Source organism: Anomaloglossus baeobatrachus, chromosome 10 (assembly GCF_048569485.1).
Source record: "Anomaloglossus baeobatrachus isolate aAnoBae1 chromosome 10, aAnoBae1.hap1, whole genome shotgun sequence".
In the NCBI taxonomy this organism is placed as follows: Eukaryota; Metazoa; Chordata; class Amphibia; order Anura; family Aromobatidae; genus Anomaloglossus; species Anomaloglossus baeobatrachus.
This window is the reverse complement of record NC_134362.1, coordinates 53,257,130-53,278,183: the sequence shown is the minus strand read 5'-3', so window position 1 is coordinate 53,278,183 and position 21,054 is coordinate 53,257,130. Positions and strand designations below refer to the sequence as shown.

The window sequence follows — 21,054 nt, the reverse complement described above, 5'->3', positions numbered from 1 at the left end:
GTCAGCAGATGGCGGTGATAGTCCGCAGGGGTGACTGCTCGGAGGTTGCTGGAAGGACCGCGGACGGGTAGTGGCCCGGCGGTCTGGAGCAGTATACGAAGAACAGTCAGCACCAGGGCAGGGGCCTTTCGGATCCCGGCAAGGCTAGGAGTCGCCATAATTTGCCAAATCCGTCAGTGAAGGGGACGTCTGTCTCCAAACAACCAAGTCTCGATTGAAGGCAACAGTCCGACCGTTATGGAGAGACACCGCCACCGCCAGGGCACCAGTTTCTCAGGGCCAGCGCCTGCGGACAAAGTAGGGCTCCTCCGGCCCATATCCAAGCCGGGGAGCGGGTTACCGGTCGGAACCCATCGCAACCATCATCAACCTAGGTGCAGGACAGAGGGACCGTCACCGTCACCTACTGGGGAAAGCAAGTGCAGCCGTCCATGGGAACCGTCTTTCCAGCCGTGTGTTTTACCGAAAACTGTGTCAACGTCTCAGGCTGAGTGAGTACCACAGTGCCGCCAGGCACAGCGCTGCCCCCGCGTCCCTGCACCCCACCAAGCCCTGCATCACCCACCTAATCACTGGGCCCCGGGATCACCAACCCCTACCCACGGAGGGGCAACACAACAACTGGCTGCTCCATACCATCCTTCCCGGGATCCCCATACAGAGCAGCGGTGGTGTCAGCAAATCACCACAACCGTGGGTGGAGTCACGGACAATAACCAATCCCCACACCCAAAAATCCCCTTTCACTCACGGGCGAGGAGCGCCGCTAGAGTCCCCGGGATCCGGCCCATCGCTCGAGCCACCGAGCAGCAGCAGGCCGCAGCAGACGCGGCAGCCGGACCCGAGCAGTGGGAGAGCGCGGCGTCCCCTCCTCCGCCCGCGACAACTTGGCGTCACAAACAGGATCTTACCGCTCTGCCGTTGGGTAGAGGTGCGCCTTGTGACCGCCGGAGGTATCCGGCTGAAAAATTTCAGAAGTCGCCATCTTTGGCGCAAAAAGTTCCCGCTCGAGCGTCTTCTCGAGTAGCAGAGGCGCGAAGGCCAAAACCCCGCCCCAATAGAGGAGGGGCCGGAAAGAAGCTAAGGGGGACGGAAACAAGATGTCTGCGCCCGACGGAGCCGCTGGAGGAGCGGCGGTCGCAGCCGCAGTGGCACCCGCGGATGGGAATGGGCCTGCCCGGGTCCCGGCCGTGCTGGCGGGAGGTGCCGCGGCCCCTGCGCTCGCTCAGATGATGCCGTTCTCCTTGCCCTATGCGCCCGGAGCTACCTGGCTACCGCAGTATGACGGGAAACCTGATGCTTTACAGGTCTTCCGGAAAAAGCTTAACCCGTTGCTAGAGCTGTACCCCCTGACCGATAAGCAACGTGCAGCGGTATTGCTAGGCCAGTTAACCGGTGCGGCTGAGCAGGAGGCGGAGACCTGGGCCGAGGGGGACCGGCTCTCTGTAGCCACCATCTTTGAGAAGCTACAGACTGCCTTTGAGACCTGGACTAAAGCTGAGCTGAGGATGCAGTTTTACCAGTGCCGGCAACGGGCTGTGGATAGCATTCGGGACTATGCTTTATGTCTGCAAACCGCCCTCCGCACGTTAAAGCGGGTGAATCCTATCAACGAGGCGGACAGCAACAAGATGTTAGTAGAGCAATTTGTGCAGGGGATGAGATCCCCTGAGGATCGCAAACAACTCCGGCTGTGGGCCCTGGAACACCCTGATGTGGACTTTGCTGTGTTAAAGGAACGGGCCATTAAAGCACTACAGCCCTCAGCTTCAGAAGTCCTGGAGCCAGCCCCGTGGCCCATTGAGACGGCCCCCGTTGTGGTGGCCCCTGCCCTACCAACCTCTCCAACACCTGCAGCCCCAAGCAGCACTATGGAGGAACTGGCAGCCCAGGTCCGTCGCATGGATGGAGACCTCGCCAAGATTCTTGCTGCACTCCAACCGTTGACCAGATCTCAGCCTTCAGCACAGATACAGCTTGCCGACAGCCCTGAGGATGTCCCCTGGATGCAACGGAGAAGTAATAGCAACCCGCGGAGCAGACCTCCAACCTGCTACAAGTGCCGTAAGCCTGGGCATTACATCCGACAGTTCCCGTTAAACGAGCAACCCCTGGGGCCCCGGGCCAATCCTCAGGAGTAGAACCCCGTGGCCCCCCGGACTGGCGGGACCGGTATATCGGGGCCCGGCCCATCATCCCCGTGGCTGTGGACGGCATACCGGTGATGGCTCTCTTGGACACTGGATCACAGGTAACCACCATACCATATACATTGTACCAGCGGTATTGGGGGATAGACGAGCTGGCACCCCCAGATACTAGTATAACGCTAATTGCTGCCAATGGACTCCCATTGACCCAAGTGGGGTATAAACAGGTGGCTATGACAGTAGGGCAAGCTGAACTGCAACACCAGGGTATGATTGTGATCATGAATGAACCCAGTGATCATAACCCGAAGATAGTGCTAGGAACCAATGTGATGGAGCACTGTATGGGTGATGTGTTGGCCCTACTGCAACAGCTGGCCGCCACGGCGGCGGGGAGCCGACAGAGAGCTGTGCAGCGTGAGATCCGAGCCTTGATGTACCGCCAGCATGTAAACTCAACAGGAGGAGAGATTGGCGGAGTGAGAGTGATGGATGTTGCTCCGTTGATTGTGCCCCCTAGGAGTGAGATGATGATTTGGTGTAGGGCAGCAGTAGGGCCTCAGGGGCGTGACTACCCTGCCATGATGGAGCCTATACCCTCCGAGCACTGGCCCACTGTAATGGCCGCCCGAGGGGTGGTAGACGTGAAGAAGGGGAGAGTGCCCGTGAGGGTGCTGAACTGTGGGGAGGAAGAAGTCAGGCTTCCCCGGTATGCCACCATTGCCAAGCTGCTCACCCTGGATCCCCACACCATCCACGAAGCCAGTCCCTCAGTCTCTCCACCTACTACTAGCACTTCCCCACCTCAAGGGGAGGTAACTGAGTGGCACCAACAGCTACACATGGGCACTGATGATACCCCTACACATCATAAAGCAGGGGTATACAGGGTGGTGCGGGAGTATGAACAGGTTTTCAGTAAACATCCACTAGACTTTGGGCAGATCAAAGGGGTCCAACACCATATCCCCACCGGTGAACACCCTCCTATCAAAGAGAGGTACAGGCCTATTCCCCCTGCACATTACCAGTGTGCCAAAGATATGTTGAGGAATATGAAGGGGGCAGGGGTTATTCGGGACAGCTGTAGTCCCTGGGCCGCTCCGTTGGTGCTGGTCAAAAAGAAGGATGGTACCATGCGGATGTGTGTGGACTACCGGAAGATTAATCAGATAACCCATAAAGATGCCTACCCACTGCCCCGTATTAAAGAGTCTTTGGCCGCACTGAGAACTGCAAATTACTTCTCTACCCTTGACCTCACCAGTGGGTACTGGCAAGTGGCCGTGGCCCCAGAAGACCGGGAGAAAACCGCCTTCACCACCCCGATGGGGCTCTGTGAATTCAATAGTATGCCGTTCGGGCTGTGCAATGCCCCAGGAACCTTCCATCGGCTGATGGAGTGCTGCCTGGGACACCTAAACTTCGAGACCATCCTATTGTACTTGGATGATGTGATTGTTTACTCCCAGACGTATGAAGCCCATCTGGAGCACTTGGCCGAGGTGTTCGCGTCCCTTGCCAAATACGGGATGAAGTTAAAGCCCTCTAAGTGTCACCTGCTGAAACCCAGAGTGCAGTACCTGGGGCACGTGGTAAGTGCAGAGGGTGTCGCCCCCGACCCTGAGAAGATCACTGCCATCCAGGGCTGGCCGAGACCAACCACCGTGAGGGAAGTAAGGCAGTTTCTGGGTCTGGTGGGGTACTACCGGCGCTTTATCAAAGGGTACACGAAGATGGCTGCCCCCATGCAAGATCTCCTCGTGGGACAGACCAAAGGTGGTAGACCCATTGGGGCCCCACTGGTGTGGGAAGAAAAGCATGAGGAGTCCTTCTGCCAGCTGAAAGCGGCCTTGACCGGAGAAGAGGTCCTAGCATATCCTGACTATGGCTGCCCGTTCATCCTCTACACAGACGCCAGCAATGTGGGACTAGGAGCAGTCCTGTCCCAGGTCCAGGATGGGAAGGAAAAAGTGATTGCTTATGCTAGCCGGAAGCTTCGGCCAACTGAAAGGAACCCTGAGAACTACAGCTCCTTCAAGCTCGAGCTCCTGGCATTGGTATGGGCTATCACAGAGAGGTTCCGCCACTACTTGGCTGCAGCAAAATTCACCGCTTTCACGGACAACAATCCGTTGACTCACCTGGACACGGCCAAGTTGGGCGCGTTGGAGCAGCGGTGGGTGGCCCGGCTAGCCAACTATGACTTCACCATCAAGTACCGTGCTGGTCGTGTCAACATTAATGCTGATGCACTCTCCCGAATGCCCCATTTGTCAGAGGAAGGGTGCGAGGATGACGACCTCGAGGAGATTGAGTTGCCTGCATTTCACCAGCAACCAACTGAGAAAGTACAGGTGCACCAACAACGGGTGGACCTGGATCCACGGCCCAGTCAAGAGTGGCAGGAAGCTCAAAACCAGGCGCCGGCTGTCCGCCTCGTCAAGACCCTTGTGGAACAAGGTGCTGTTGGAATGGACCCTGCCCCAGCTGAAGCCCAGCGCTTGTGGAAGGAACGGAAACGGCTGTATCTACATCAAGGGAAGCTGTACCGTGAGCTGATCAACCCGAAGACTCATGAGAAAATCTGCCAGTTGGTTATTCCCCAAGCTGATGTGGCCACTGTTATGCGGGCATACCATGATGGTGCTGGACACTTCGGGTGGAAAAAGCTGGAGATGCTGTTGAGAGAGCGGTTCTACTGGAGTGGGATGCGGGAGTCGGTAGAAGCCTGGTGTCGAGAGTGTGGTCCTTGCACGCTGAGGAGGAAGGACGAGACCAGCCAGAGGGCGCCCCTACACCCAATCATCACACATCAGCCGCTGGAACTGGTCGCCCTAGACCATGTCAAGCTCACCCCCAGCCGAAGTGGGTACGCCTACGCGTTGACCATCGTTGACCACTATTCAAGATTCATGGTGGTTGTCCCCATCAAGGACCTAACTGGTCGAACTGCCGCTCGAGCGTTCCAGGCTTATTTCTGCCGACCACATGGATATCCAGAAAAGGTGCTTACTGACCAAGGCCCAGCTTTTGAAGTGGAGGTGTTCCATGAGTTCTGCCAGTTGTACGGCTGTAAGAAGATCCGGACCACCCCTTACCATGCCCAGACCAACGGCATGTGTGAGAAGATGAACCACTTGGTCCTGGGACTCCTCAAGACGTTACCGCTGGAAGAGCGGAACCTGTGGCCGGAAAAGCTACCCGACTTGGTCGATATGTACAACAATATCCCGTCGAGTTCAACAAAGTGCACCCCAGCATATCTGATGAGGGCTCGCCCCGGCCGCCTGCCAGTGGACCTGGAAATGGGGTTGGAGGCCCCAAAAGCACTCCCTTCGACAGCTGAATGGGAAACTCGGCGGAGAGCACAATACCGGCAGATTCAAGAATATGTCGAGAAGAACTTCAGTCGGAGTCGGGAACTGCAGGAGCAGCGCTTTAATCAAAAGGCGTCTGCTGGCCCTTTTCAGCCCGGAGATGTCGTACTGAAGCGGAAGAGGAGAACCCACAAGCTGGATGATCAATGGGAACAGAGCCCATACGTCATACAGCCCACAGGATGGGAAGATGGGAAGGCCTACCAAATCAGTCGTGACCAAGGAGGCACTTTGGCCACAGTTTCCCGGGACCATCTGAAAAGGTGCCCACCAGCCTTAAGAGCGGCGGCAGAAGTACCGGTTCCCCTACCAGCGGATAAGGCGAAAGAGGTGATCCACACTGCGATGGGAGACTTCCCAGCAGACTGGCCTACACAGAACGGCGCGGTGATTCTTCCAGTGATACTGTTCCCACAACCTGTGGATGAAGAAGTGGTGGAAGCGGTCAACCGTGAGCCAGAACCATTGCCAGTGCCCAGGGATGAATCTGTGCCCAGCTCCCCCATGCCTCCGCTTGCCCCACACGATAGCCGGGAGGAGGAACCGATTGTTCCCTCTACCCCACTGCCTAGCCACACTGACACCGGACCCCGGAGGTCCACCCGTCCCAACCTAGGTAGGCCCCCACTTAGGTACAGGGAAACCGTTCTTTAAAGGGGGAGGAGAAAGAAAACAGGTGTGTTAAGTGTGTGTGTTTGCAATGAAGTAATCAACTAATGGAGCTTTACCTGATTTACCGTGATTGAGGAAACCGGCCGTTGCCGGCACCGTTGTCCCCGTGGGGACCGTTTAAAAAGTTTGCATGGAGAACTTTCCATGGACAAGCCCGTGAACTTGCAGGGCAACCACAGACGCTAGTGGCTTGTAAATAAGTTGTTTTACCGTTACCGTTTCCGCAGTTACCGCCTCCGGAGAGGCAGGTTGGAGGGAGGGCCCTCAGCAGAGCAGGCTGGGGCCCAGCCACCACAGGAACCGGTGGCTACCCTCTGGAGGGGAAGGACAGATCCCGCTCGGGTGACTTGGTGCAGGACTGGGGTCAAGGGGTGCTGCCTGGGCTTTAGGGGCAGCATCAGGGCCAGGTTGCTTGGGTGGGAGAGAGCGGAGACCGTAACCGTAAACCGTTTTGCAACGTTTAAGAAATGTGCCTCCCGTTGTGGGATGATGTTATAATTTGTATTATGTTACCGTTTACCTTTTTTATATATTTTTCAGAAAATAAAAACCGGTGTTGGACGGGCAGCCCGCGGACGGTCTGCATTTTGCTAAGGGGGAATGTGACGCCCTGGGCAAGCCAGGGGTCACAGGTCATCACACCACCACACCCTACACCCCAGTTAGGAACACCTAGGCTACCAAAAATCCTTGTTTCCTTCCTCCAGGGGCTGATGTTCACACCAGGGGGTGGGCCAGGCGGTTGGCTCCGCCCACCGAGGAGTACACAGCCCTGGAGGCGGGAAGAACCAGGCAGTTCAGAACAGTTAGGGAAGTGAAGGAGTAAACAGTAGAGTCGAGTGAGGGAAGTGAAGTGAAATGGAAGGAAGTAGTAGTGAAGCTAAGGAGAAAAGCTGAAGTGACAGTAGTAAAGCCTGAAGTTGGTCCGGGTGTGTGCCCCGGACTGTGACAGCAAGGTCAGCAGACGGCGGTGATAGTCCGCAGGGGTGACTGCTCGGAGGTTGCTGGAAGGACCGCGGACGGGTAGTGGCCCGGCGGTCTGGAGCAGTATACGAAGAACAGTCAGCACCAGGGCAGGGGCCTTTCGGATCCCGGCAAGGCTAGGAGTCGCCATAATTTGCCAAATCCGTCAGTGAAGGGGACGTCTGTCTCCAAACAACCAAGTCCCGATTGAAGGCAACAGTCCGACCGTTACGGAGAGACACTGCCACCGCCAGGGCACCAGTTTCTCAGGGCCAGCGCCTGCGGGCAAAGTAGGGCTCCTCCGGCCCATATCCAAGCCGGGGAGCGGGTTACCGGTGGGAACCCATCGCAACCATCATCAACTTAGGTGCAGGACAGAGGGACCGTCACCGTCACCTACTGGGGAAAGCAAGTGCAGCCGTCCGTGGGAACCATCTTTCCAGCCGTGTGTTTTACCGAAAACTGTGTCAACGTCTCAGGCTGAGTGAGTACCACAGTGCCGCCAGGCACAGTGCTGCCCCCGCGTCCCTGCACCCCACCAAGCCCTGCATCACCCACCTAATCACTGGGCCCCGGGATCACCAACCCCTACCCACAGAGGGGCAACACAACAACTGCCTGCTCCATACCATCCTTCCCGGGATCCCCATACAGAGCAGCGGTGGTGTCAGCAAATCACCACAACCGTGGGTGGCGTCACGGACAATAACCAATCCCCACACCCAAAAATCCCCTTTCACTCACGGGCGAGGAGTGCCGCTAGAGTCCCCGGGATCCGGCCCATCGCTCGAGCCACCGAGCAGCAGCAGGCCGCAGCAGCCGCGGCAGCCGGACCCGAGCAGTGGGAGAGCGCGGCGTCCCCTCCTCCGCCCGCGACACTATCACTCGCGACATCGCTAGCGATGTCGCAGCTTGTAAAGCCCGCTTAAGACTGCACCATTTCAGAATTGCTCTTTGTGATCAATGGATGCAGGGGAAGGGCAACCCCTTCATTGACAAGTGTCTCAAAAACTTTTAGATGCACTTTATTCAGCATTTGCGACCACTTCCTTCTTAAAATTTAAAGTTTGTACAGGACTCTTTATTATTATCTTTTAAAAATATTTACTAAATATATTTACTAAAATAGAATCAACCTATAAGAAACAGACCCCAGTGACAAGTAATTGGCTCCAAAGGGGTTCTCTTCTACAGGACATTGAGGATCATTTAGTGTAAGGATGTGCGCATGCTGAGTTTAGATGTGTGCATGTTGAATATTTGATGCAGACATTTTCTGCATCAAATCTGCACCTTCTGGAAGAAAAACGCACCCAAAAAGCTAATGCGTTTTTGGTGGGGGTTTTTGTGCCATGCGTGTTTCTAAATGAAATCAATGAATGGAAGGGCTAAAAAAAACCTGTCAAAAATGGACCAACCATTGCAGATTATTTTCTGCACCAAATCTGCAAGGAAAAAATAAGCAATGTGCGCACAGCTTTGGGTTTGCTGGAATAAAGATAGGCATGCAGATTTGTCACCAATCTGCATCAAAAGCGCACTGTGCGCATACAGCCAAAAAGTTCAAAGGTAAATATATTATTTTAGTTTCAGCTTTTCTTTATTTTAGAATTAATGTTCCTTTAAAGGGAACCTCTCAGGTGCAATATGCGCCCAGTACCATGAGCAGTTCTGGGTTCATATTGCTAATCCCTGTCTAACTGTCCCTGTATCTAGTAGCATAGATAAAGAGATCTTTAGAGAAAGTATTTGTAAAGATCCTTTATGAGATGCTAATGAGCACAGGGATTAGTCGCAAGGGCTTTAAAGGGAACCTGTCAGGTGCAATATGCACCCAAAACTATGAGCAGTTCATATGCATATTGCTAATCCCTGCCTAACCATCCCTGTATAAACTGGCATAGATAATGAGATCTTTAGAAAAAGTATTTCTAAAGATCTTTTATTGTATGCTAATGAGCGCGGGGACTAGTCCCTTGGGTGTTAGTTCCCCTGGCTAGTCGGCCCCATTAGCATGTTAGTTGTCACGCTCTCCGGGTCCCCTGCTCTGCTCCCCGGCTCACCTGCCACGCTCCCCGGCTTCCCTGCTTCGCTCCCCGGCTCCTCTGTCAGGCGTCCTCCGCTCCACGGTCTCCAGCCTCCATCGCCTGCGGTCCCCAGGCGGCCCGGTCCCCGCTCCCGGCCCCCGTCGGCTACTCAGCCCCAGCCCGGCTCTCCTGCTTCCTGCTCACCGCTCCCTGCCCTGGCTTCTGGCACCCGGGCCTCGCGCATGCGCATTATAGCGTGCGCGCGGTCATTGACCCTCTCTTAAAGGGCCAGCGTCCACTGACAGGAAATTGAACACACAGGTACAGGGTATAAAGGGGTTTAATGTCCAAGTGGGCGGGGCCTGTTCTTCGTGTTTCCTAAGCTAGGAGTCAGGTCTCATTGTCTCTGTGATATACTTACCTATCTCTCTTCTAGAGCCGCTCCTGCCTCACCATCCGGCCTTGCCGATTCCCGAACCCCGAACGCTGACCATCTGCCATCCCGTCAGTCCGTACCATCTGTGATCCTTGTGGTGACCTGTCCCCTCGCTCCATCGGTTCCGGACTCTGCCTGACAACATCTCGGCCTCCGAACCTGAGCTCCGTCACCCGGACTACCATCAGTGACTCCGTGGTCCCAGGGACTTCTGCATTCCACTCTATTGAACGGACTATCCTGCTACCTATAGTGCTCCGGCTACCGGACCCCTTGCCTTCAGTAAGGTGTTCGGCCCAGTGGATCCACCTCCTGGGTCTGCCCGTCCACCTGGCCCTAACATTAGTACACCCCTGTGGGTGTGTTAACATGCTAATGATTGTGCTGCATCAGAGGAAGATCTCACTCACCTCTCCGCTGCCATCGCCGCCCAATGCTGGATTTCGGCTCAGTGCTTATGACCCCGGAGTTTCGTTCTTGCGCACTACTCCAGTTTGAAGCCAGGACGTGTACACCCGGCTTCATAGTGTGCATGACCGAAACTCCGGGGTCATGCGCACTGACCCAAAATCCAGCGTATGGCGGCAAGAGGTGAGTGAGATCATCCTCTGACTCTGACGCTGCACATTCATTAGCATAATAGTACACCCACAGGGGCGTGCTAACATGCTAAGGGAGCCACTTAGCCAGGGGAACTAATGCCCAGGGGACTAGTGACTTCGCTCATTAGCAGACAATATAAGATCTAGTCCCTGGTCTCATTAGCATATCATAAAGGATCTTTAGAAATACTTTTTCTAAAGATCTCTTTGACTATGCTAGTGTATACATGGATGGTTAGACAGGGATTAGGAATATACACCCAGAACTGCTCGTGGTTCTGGGTGCATATTGCACCTGACAGGTTTCCTTTAAGCATTTTTTTGTTATTTCATATTTTGTAAAACTGTATCAAGCAATAGATGCACTTAGTGTCCATTTTGTAAAATTTCACAAATCAGAGAACACTTTTGTATTCATACATCTCTAACTCATTAGTAAACATACTGTATGTTGGGCTGCATAGAAATGGAAATACTTTTTTTTTTATCAATTTGCACTTTTTTTTTGCCGTCTGTACTATGCAGTTTCTCTGCATCAATACATTTTTTCTGTATCCAGATGATGCATCATACCTGGTCAGAGAAGCCTTTTCCATATCGCAGTTCTGTCGCAAAGTGTTCACAATTGGCACGGGTAACGCTATATGGCATTGTCTGATCTACCAGCTCCAGGGCGGCCCGCACCACCTTTTCAGGGGGGTATGGCTTGACTTTCTCATCATATTTGTTGTTAACCTTGTAGCAGCATCCTTTTGCTACATTTTCCAGATGATCTTTTCTGACTACTGCAGAGCCTCCAAAAGCAGATGACAGGCTGGACCCACCTTCTTGATCTGGAAAGAATAAGGATACAGTTAATGCCATAATTATCACAATGTGTAAGCAGGTGATCGGGTGCAACGATGCAGACTATGAGGAGGCAGTCCCAATGAAAGAGCTCCCATGTTATGTCTTGGATGTGTGATAGTGGTTTACCGGTGATGACCTCCTCCGTATCTGAGATGACTACTGCACTCCGGGTGAGGTGCAGTACCCTGTGGCGCCTGAGGCCACAGGGGCACCACATATAGTCTAAAGGGCACATGCAGTGGGTGACCTGTGGCAAGAGCTGAGCTGAGATAGCGTGATCCAGAAGTGGTGCCTGAGACACAGTGCGCAAGACTACGTGTAGAGTAGAGACCGCTCTTCCAACAGAGTGACCCCAGGCGGAAGGGTCCGGAGGACTGAACTCTAACAGCAGGGCCCGCGGTTACGTTTAGCTTAAAGGTAACAGGCCAAGATGTACTGGTACATGAGCCAAGTTGACTTTCCTGGGTGGATTCTCCCCAAGCGTCTGGGAGCTAAAAGATCTACTCTGCCCCCCTCCTCTACATGGAGCAGTATAAAGGGAAAGTAACTATCACGAATTGGACTGTGGTGCTAGGCTGACTTGAGCTGGGACTCACAGGACTAGTGTGAAGCCCTGGACCCCAGGGGTCACAGAATAACATCACATACACACACACACCCTCCCCTGGTCAGGAACACCCGTCAAACAAAAACCCTTATTGCCTCCCTCCAGGGTCTGATGTCCACACCAGGTGGGGCGAAGCCAGACGGTTGGCCCCACCCACCGAGGAGTTCACAGGCCTGGAGGCAGGAAAAGTAGTCAGTTAAGTGGGAGTTAAGTGGTAGAGGAGTTGAGTTTTGGAGGTTGAAGTGAGAGGAGGGAAAGACTGTGTGTGTCTGGGTCGGAGCCCAGGCACAATACGCAAGGTCGGCAGACGGTGGTGGCCGTCTGCAGGCGTTAGTGGAAGTCTACGGAACCGTAGGACCCGGGTGGGGCGGTGGCCCGCTGGTACCGAACCGGGGAGCGGATTGAAGCTAAGCACCAAGGCAGGGTACTCAGACCCCGACTAGGCTCGGAAGCCGCTGTAACAGTCAAATTCTCTGATTGCGGTCTGGACCTCAGGGGTTCATTCCCAACCAAGTCCCGTCAGAAGGCAACAGCCCAACCCGTCCGGATAAGAGCCACCGCCAACGGCCAGAGATCCAAGGGCCAGCGCCTGCGGGCACAACGGGCTCTCCCGACACGTACAAGCCGGGGAGCAGACCACCCGTGGGAATCCATAGGGGTCAAACACTTACATACAGGTGCAGGGAAAGACCGTCACCACCAACCCATCCGGGGAGAGTGAAGAAACTGCAGCCGCCTGCGGGCCCCGTCCATCCAGCCGTTTGGTTTACCAGAGACTGTTATTGACTACCTGAGTGAGTACACCAGTGCCACCTGGCACAGCGCTGCACTGTAACGCTGACCCCGCATCCGCGCTGCCTCCCCACATCGGCACCTGCACCCATCTCCTACTCACCAACCCCCAACCGGGGCCCCGGGACCAACAGCCCCTACCCATGGAGGGGCCAACACCTCAGCTGCTCCCCGCCATTGCTCCTGGGAACCCCCGTCACCAGCAGCGGTGGTGCCCACCATCACCACAATCCCGTAGGTGGCGTCACAACCTACATCCCACCACCAAAACCTCCCCTTTTCACTCGTGGGCGAGGAGGTGCTGCTCGAGCCCCCGGGTCCGGCCCCGTGCTCGAGCCCCCGAGGAGCAGAAGCACCGGACCTGAGCGCCAGCGAACCCCCCAGGCGAGCGGCGTTCCCCAAAAACCCCTCTCCGCCCGTGACACTAGTAAGAATGAAAACAATCTAGAAGGAACTGCAATTGTCTGAATATGCTTTGTACAAATGAAACATACTGGAAGTTATGTGCTCGCTATCTCATGTATGTAGTTGAAGAAGAGAAACCATGAAGTAAAGTCCCATTGTTTGAATTGAATTGGTGGTTTCCTTGTTGGTACGAGTCATCAACTAGACCTGGCCAACTGAAACCATCAGCATCATGCAGCCTATATGGGCGTACTGCTCAACAGCAAAAGTACAAACACCCAGCCAGGCCTACGTCTTCCATGTAGTGTGGCGGGGTGTCAGGAATCAACACCTCGTCCACGACTACCACCCCACGACACTCCACACAGGTAGTTTATATTACATGACTGATGTAGGGAAAATGAAAGGCATTTCACATCAACTCATACAGTTAGGTCCAGAAATATTTGGACAGTGACACAATTTTCGCGAGTTGGGCTCTGCATGCCACCACATTGGATTTGAAATGAAACCTCTACAACAGAATTCAAGTGCAGATTGTAACGTTTAATTTGAAGGTTTGAACAAAAATATCTGATAGAAATTGTAGGAATTGTACACATTTCTTTACAAACACTCCACATTTTAGGAGGTCAAAAGTAATTGGACAAATAAACCAAACCCAAACAAAATATTTTTATTTTCAATATTTTGTTGCGAATCCTTTGGAGGCAATCACTGCCTTAAGTCTGGAACCCATGGACATCACCAAACGCTGGGTTTCCTCCTTCTTAATGCTTTGCCAGGCCTTTACAGCCGCAGCCTTCAGGTCTTGCTTGTTTGTGGGTCTTTCCGTCTTAAGTCTGGATTTGAGCAAGTGAAATGCATGCTCAATTGGGTTAAGATCTGGTGATTGACTTGGCCATTGCAGAAGGTTCCACTTTTTTGCACTCATGAACTCCTGGGTAGCTTTGGCTGTATGCTTGGGGTCATTGTCCATCTGTACTATGAAGCGCCGTCCGATCAACTTTGCGGCATTTGGCTGAATCTGGGCTGAAAGTATATCCCGGTACACTTCAGAATTCATCCGGCTACTCTTGTCTGCTGTTATGTCATCAATAAACACAAGTGACCCAGTGCCTTGAAAGCCATGCATGCCCATGCCATCACGTTGCCTCCACCATGTTTTACAGAGGATGTGGTGTGCCTTGGATCATGTGCCGTTCCCTTTCTTCTCCAAACTTTTTTCTTCCCATCATTCTGGTACAGGTTGATCTTTGTCTCATCTGTCCATAGAATACTTTTCCAGAACTGAGCTGGCTTCATGAGGTGTTTTTCAGCAAATTTAACTCTGGCCTGTCTAGTTTTGGAATTGATGAATGGTTTGCATCTAGATGTGAACCCTTTGTATTTACTTTCATGGAGTCTTCTCTTTACTGTTGACTTAGAGACAGATACACCTACTTCACTGAGAGTGTTCTGGACTTCAGTTGATGTTGTGAATGGGTTCTTCTTCACCAAAGAAAGTATGCGGCGATCATCCACCACTGTTGTCATCCGTGGACGCCCAGGCCTTTTTGAGTTCCCAAGCTCACCAGTCAATTCCTTTTTTCTCAGAATGTACCCGACTGTGGATTTTTTCTTTTTTTTCAGCCTCAGGATGTTCTGCTTCACCTCAATTGAGAGTTCCTTAGACCGCATGTTGTCTGGTCACAGCAACAGCTTCCAAATGCAAAACCACACACCTGTAATCAACCCCAGACCTTTTAACTACTTCATTGATTACAGGTTAACGAGGGAGATGCCTTCAGAGTTAATTGCAGCCCTTAGAGTCCCTTGTCCAATTACTTTTGGTCCCTTGAAAAAGAGGAGGCTATGCATTACAGAGCTATGATTCCTAAACCCTTTCTCCGATTTGGATGTGAAAACTCTCATATTGCAGCTGGGAGTGTGCACTTTCAGCCCATATTATATATATAATTGTATTTCTGAACATGTTTTTGTAAACAGCTAAAATAACAAAACTTGTCACTGTCCAAATATTTCTGGACCTAACTGTATTACCAGGCTATTGGCTGAAATTAAAAATAGATTACCTGTAAGATGCACAACATAGCCATCACCAACATATATGCCCCAATGTTGATAAAATGGGCGTATAAATTCAATCAAGTCGCCAAGTTGAGGAGGTGGACCCTGAAAAATGACATCAAATTAATAAGACATTGCACTAATAAAACTTTTCAAATAAAAAATATATTGTTCTCAAACAAAAGCTGTAAGGACTATCACAAGTATCTGGCTTCAGGGTCACATAAACTATATAGAAAAATGGAAAGGTCCCGGCATCCGAAAATAGGATAAATTAAAACTCACATTTTATTTGGACTTGAATTAAAAAAAAAAGTTAAAAACCAATAACATCATGGTTAGCATGGAGCCATTGGGTCTCTGCATTTTGAGTCCAGCAGGGATTTTTAATAATCATTAAAAGTAACTTATATTTCTTTATATTAAACTTAAAATAAAATATAAGTTGTAATTTATCCTCTTTTTGGATGCTGGACTCCCCATTTTTCCATGCTTTTTGCCCAGGAACCAGTCTGGAGTTGTCTGCTCTCCACCCAGAACTACTCAGCAACATTTCACTCGAATTATCTTGGTCAGTTAATGTTGAACCTCTTTCCCCTTTTTCTATGGTAGATGATGACTGATTTACGTGGATTCTTCCCAGATGTCATTGAATGCAAAGTGCATTTTTGGTTTAGTGATGACATTCACAATCGCTTAACCTGAACACTCATATACTCACTATATCCAAGGCAGCAGTCATACTTTCTGTTACACGAAAAATATCACCAAAAACATATATATTTATTTTGCAAGCAGGGATTTCCTGATGTGACATTTGTCATTACTATGGCATTGTTACCTGCTGCCCACACATCCTATAATGCAGTTATTAATTTTTATTCACATTTTAAGCTTATAATTCAATAAAAAAAAGAAATAAATAAAATTATGCATGATTAATCTTTATAAACTAATAAAACAAAACCCACAATCCACCTCCCCTTCCTAAAAAAAAAGAAAAAAAGAAGGTAAGCAAACTTATTCCTAACCACACTCATAACCAATATCCTAAATTCTGCTGTCAAAAACAATGGCCCACATTTTCCAATGCTGTCTGGTGGTTAGACAGACTAAACTTAAAGGTATTATCCACCTTTGGAGACAATTTTCTTTTTTACTTAAATGGATGCATAAATGGGTTGTATTAAAAATTTTGGACTATTTGACTTTTTATAGGCTCTTAAGGGCACGTTACACCCTACGATACATCCAACGATATGTTGTCGGGGTCACGTCGTAAGTGACGCACATCCGGCATCGTTTGACATATCGTAGCGTGTGACAGCTACGAGCGTCTGTGATCGAGCAAAAATACTCACGTTATCGTTGCTCGTTGACACGTCGCTCATTTTCTAAAAATCGAACGTCCTTCTGGGCGCCGGTTGTTCATCGTTCCCGTGTGACACCCCGGGAACGATGAACTGCATCTTTCCTGTCTCCCACCGGCAATGCGGAATGAAGGAGGTGAGCGAGATGTTATGTCCCGCTCATGTCCGCCCCTCCGCTACTATTGGCCAGCCGCTGTGTGACGTCGCTGTGACGCCGAACGTCCCTCCCCCTTCAGGAAGAGGATGTTCGCCGCCCACAGCGAGGTTGTTTGGAAGGTAAGTACATGTGACGGTGGATTACAACTTTGTGCGACACGGGCAACAAATTGCCCGTGCCGCACAAACGATGGGGGTGAGTGCGATTGCAAATACGATCGCACGACATATCGACACGTGTAAAGCAAGGCTTTAGTTTCCCTGCAGATTTAACGTTAGGGCACCCTTCACAGGTCAGTGATTCTGGTATGTATGGCATCCATTTTCATACGTACACTAGACATGGACATACACAGACCCATTAAAATCAATGGGTGTGCGTACACGCATGTCCGTGTGTTCTGCACGGAGACAAGTCTGTTTTTCAAGTAGCACTGATGTCACATGGACCACACATTGATGTGATCTGTGTGACAACAGTGTTACACGTACCAGAGAAAACACGTCTTTAAAATAAAATTATTTTCTATACTCACCTGTCTCCAGCGCTGCTGTCTTTGGTGCCGCTGTCACTTGCTTCCGGGCCCACTCATTTTGCTCATGAATATTCACTGCACCACGGACCCGGAAGCAGCAGCAGCGCCGGAGACATCAGCACCATGGACAGATGAGTATAGAAGTTCATATGCTATCTGGATGTCACACGAATAGCACAGGGACAGCACACATGTGCCAAAATCACGGCACACGAATGAACCATACGCACTTTCAACATGGCCAAGCAAAACACAAACGTTTTTCACAGACGTGTGAAGGGAACCTAATGTGTTCTGTAATGATGGATCATCTGCGAGGAGCTCAGAAAACGACTGAGGAATTCTCAATTAACTCATTCTCTGCAGCACAGAGTCGGGAGAAGTCAATTGGTGTGCATTTTTTAATAAAACCCAATTCCAAAAATTATTTTAACCCAAAATACATGCATTTAAATTTTAAAAAAATTGTCCTTAAAGTGGACTACCTCTTTAATGCCAAGGAATATGTTGGCACTTTATAATTAAAAGTTATTATTCTAATTATTGTTATTAATAATTTAAGGCCAGTTTACAAAAATGTTCATTCCCGGTTATGAGCAAGCCATCATATCGCTATATTGACGGAAAAATAAAAAAGTTGTGGCTCTTGGAAAAAGAGAAGAAAAGAACGAGAAAACATAAAAAAAAAAAGGAAATCACCGGGGGAGGGGGGGGGGTGAAGGGGTTAATCTAGACTATTACAAATTGGCTTGAATATAGTTATGGGTTAGATTTCGGGAAGCAAATCGTCCCATCTAAATGAGTCTTTAGTCCAGACAGTTGACGGGTGTCACAAATTAGTGAAACTTGTTTGACAAGAACATTCAACATAATTGTCTACGGAGCCTCGTGTGAAAAGAATTACTGGGATTTATGAGCGAAATCAACTTTTCCCATTTAAACACAAAATTATTAACTCCGAAGTTTCTGAGCGTAATTCTACATTTTATTTACACTAGGTATTTTCATATTTGCTCGGTTCAGTAATGACAATTGGGGATTATATCACTCACCGACTCCAGAGGCATGTCTCTTCGAGTCTCTGACCTTTTAATAAGACGTCTGCTCTCTAGTTTTCCGCCATCTAGTCAGTGGGAGGAAGGAAACATGGCTGAGCTTATAAATAAATATGAGGTTGCTAAAACAGATGCGTCACTGTCAGACCACTCCTATTCACAGATTTCTAGAAGGCCACATAGACTAAACGGAGAGCAAGGGACAGAAAGGGTGGAAATGCTGGCAGTCACAGATTACGTGGGGGGGGGGTGCGGGCAAGGATCACAGTCTTCTGCAGTGCTCACATATCTAACATTCCAGCAGGGAAGGCAGCCATTGTGGAGCAATATTAGGATTCATATATATCGGATGCATTCTACATTCTAAACAATCAATGGTGGAAAAGGCATATTAGACAGAATAAAATCCCAGGGCTGTGCACTTGTCTATAATTTAATGCTGAAAAATCACAGACTGAGAATTATACCAAGCGCATGACTTGGCTCTGTGTATACACAACAGAAAATACAATCTGTGGTTGCTTGGCTTCAAAAAAAAGTCAATGGAAGCAAAAGTCATAATTTGCACAAAACATAAAAACAAAACAAACAAGAAACAATGGAAGGGTTTAGAAATTTACATAATCTTTGGGTTTAGTGGGTTAAAAATAGGCCACTGCTGAAATGCCGTCGTTAGTAAAATAATGGGAATAAAGAAGCAAAAACTGAGTAAGGAGGTTTATAGCTGGGAGGGGGGTGAGAAGGACACATTACTGCTTTAGTGTTTCATCTTCCGGTATTTATTACTTATATAAACCAAGTTTGTTTAGTGTAATATAAAATCAAAGGATCTAGATCTAGTAAAGTCATAAAGGGTGGCCAAAAAATGACATTCTATGAGTGCACACAACAAAGAGACAGGTAAATATCAGGTCGGCAGTTGGAAAGTATGAGCATGTTTAGCCATGCGATCTGATAGGGTAAAAGTCATGATTTCAACCGTATATACTACTATTGGGCCACCCCATATTACACAAGTGAATAGATCAATGACATTGTATGAGTGCACTATACACTGACACACAACAAAGAGGCAGTTACAATTCAGGCTTGTAAATATCAGGTCGGCAGTTGGAAAGAATGAGTATGTTTAGCCATATGATCTGCTAGGGTAAAGGTCATGAATTCAACCGTATACACTACTATTGGGCCACCTCATATTACACAAGTGGATAGGTCAATGACATTGTATGAGTGCACTATACACTGACAACAAAGAGGCAGTTACAATTCAGGCTGGTAAATATCAGGTCGGCAGTTGGAAAGAATGAGTATGTTTAGCCATATGATCTGCTAGGGTAAAGGTCATGAATTCAACCGTATACACTACTATTGGGCCACCTCATATTACACAAGTGGATAGGTCAATGACATTGTATGAGTGCACTATACACTGACAACAAAGAGGCAGTTACAATTCAGGCTGGTAAATATCAGGTCGGCAGTTGGAAAGAATGAGTATGTTTAGCCATATGATCTGCTAGGGTAAAGGTCATGAATTCAACCGTATACACTACTACTGGGCCACCTCATTTTACACAAGTGGATAGGTCAATGACATTGTATGAGTGCACTATACACTGACAACAAAGAGGCAGTTACAATTCAGGCTGGTAAATATCACGTTGGCAGTTGGAAAGAATAATATGAGTATTTTTAGCCATATGATCTGTTAGGATAAAGGTCATGATCATGAATTCAATTGTATATACTACTATTGGGCCACCCAGTATTACACAAGGGGACAGATCATTTTCATCTAAGTCCTATCCAGGAATGTCATATTGGTATGAAAAAATGTTTTGATCGACCTGCAGAAACATATCTCCATGGACTAAATTCACAACTTGATCAATTTTTACAATCACTGATTGATATGATATATTCCTACAAACCGGTTAGCAGGGTCGGACTGGGACTGTAAATCCCTGGCATTTGAAAGCACAAATACTCATGGTCACATGCCCATACCTCCCCACGCACACGCTGCTCTACATTTGAGGATTCTTGTACAAATATGACCATACCTAAAGTAAGTCGAATAAAAGAATTAGACAAACTAACAATAATACAGGTATAAACACTGCATTATGACAACATAATACCTCCATATAGTGATGGAATAATGCCACTATACTGATTCTTCCTGAACTCCATATAGTGATGGAATAATGCCACTATACTGATTCTTCCTGAACTCCATATAGTGATGGAATAATGCCACTATACTGATTCTTCCTGGTCACGGATGTACCAGGAATAGAGATAAGCGAATCTGAGGTTCGGCGTTCAGTGTTCGTATCAAACACAGACTTTACAAAAAACAGAGATCGGGTGCCTTAAGTATGTAAACCACTCATACAACCATTGCTGTGCTCAGGTACGTTCGCAGCTCAGCCCAGCTGCTTGCAATATTTGATCGGCTTGCACTGGGGGTAATTTAAAGGGGTTGCCCAATACTTAAAATACCCTTTAAAAATATCTATTTTTAACCCTTAACCACATTTGTAATTTGCTTTTTTTTAATTCTCTACTCTTCTCCCTATACAACCAGTACAACTAATCCCATTATGTTTTTTTTACTTTACTTTCTCTGACTTCTGTGAGAGAATACAATCCATTTTGTTCCTATAATGTCCATCTTGTCTTCTAGCTAATGATGTCATTGGGCTTAGCTAGCACTGATGGGCGGGGAAGTTTCACATTTCTATACACACCCCTGCGGCTCTTATTGGTGCATAGTTCAGATGAGTTATTTCTTTGTTTGAGGTACTATATAAACATGTCACATGATGTAATCAAGCAGAAACTTTCAGTACACCACAAAGCAGTGTGTGCTGTATTTATTTCCTGAGCGGTCGTAAAACAAATCTTATTAATTTGGAGTTCCAGAGGCATAGAAGGAGTGTATTTCGCTCACACTTCACAGGCAGCAAAGTAAAAAC

At 49.3% G+C, this 21,054-nt stretch overlaps 1 protein-coding gene across 3 annotated transcripts in view; it reads right to left on the bottom strand.

The window, feature by feature from the left end:
* LOC142255190 (phospholipase A and acyltransferase 2-like) overlaps positions 1–20,120 on the bottom strand; it is a 43,593-nt gene extending 23,473 nt beyond the window's left edge. For 2 of the 3 annotated variants that reach the window (XM_075326684.1, XM_075326683.1), the window contains exons 1-4: positions 20,005–20,081; positions 18,068–18,138; positions 14,959–15,058; positions 10,804–11,063 (exon numbers count right to left, since the gene is read on the bottom strand). In XM_075326684.1, coding sequence (XP_075182799.1) covers positions 10,804–11,063; positions 14,959–15,058; positions 18,068–18,138; positions 20,005–20,044 — 471 coding nt within the window. In that variant the 5' untranslated portion in view covers positions 20,045–20,081. Of the gene's footprint in view, positions 1–10,803; positions 11,064–14,958; positions 15,059–18,067; positions 18,139–20,004 lie in introns of all 3 variants that reach the window. The other variant, XM_075326685.1, reaches the window with a different exon arrangement.
* Positions 20,121–21,054: the final 934 nt, after the last annotated feature.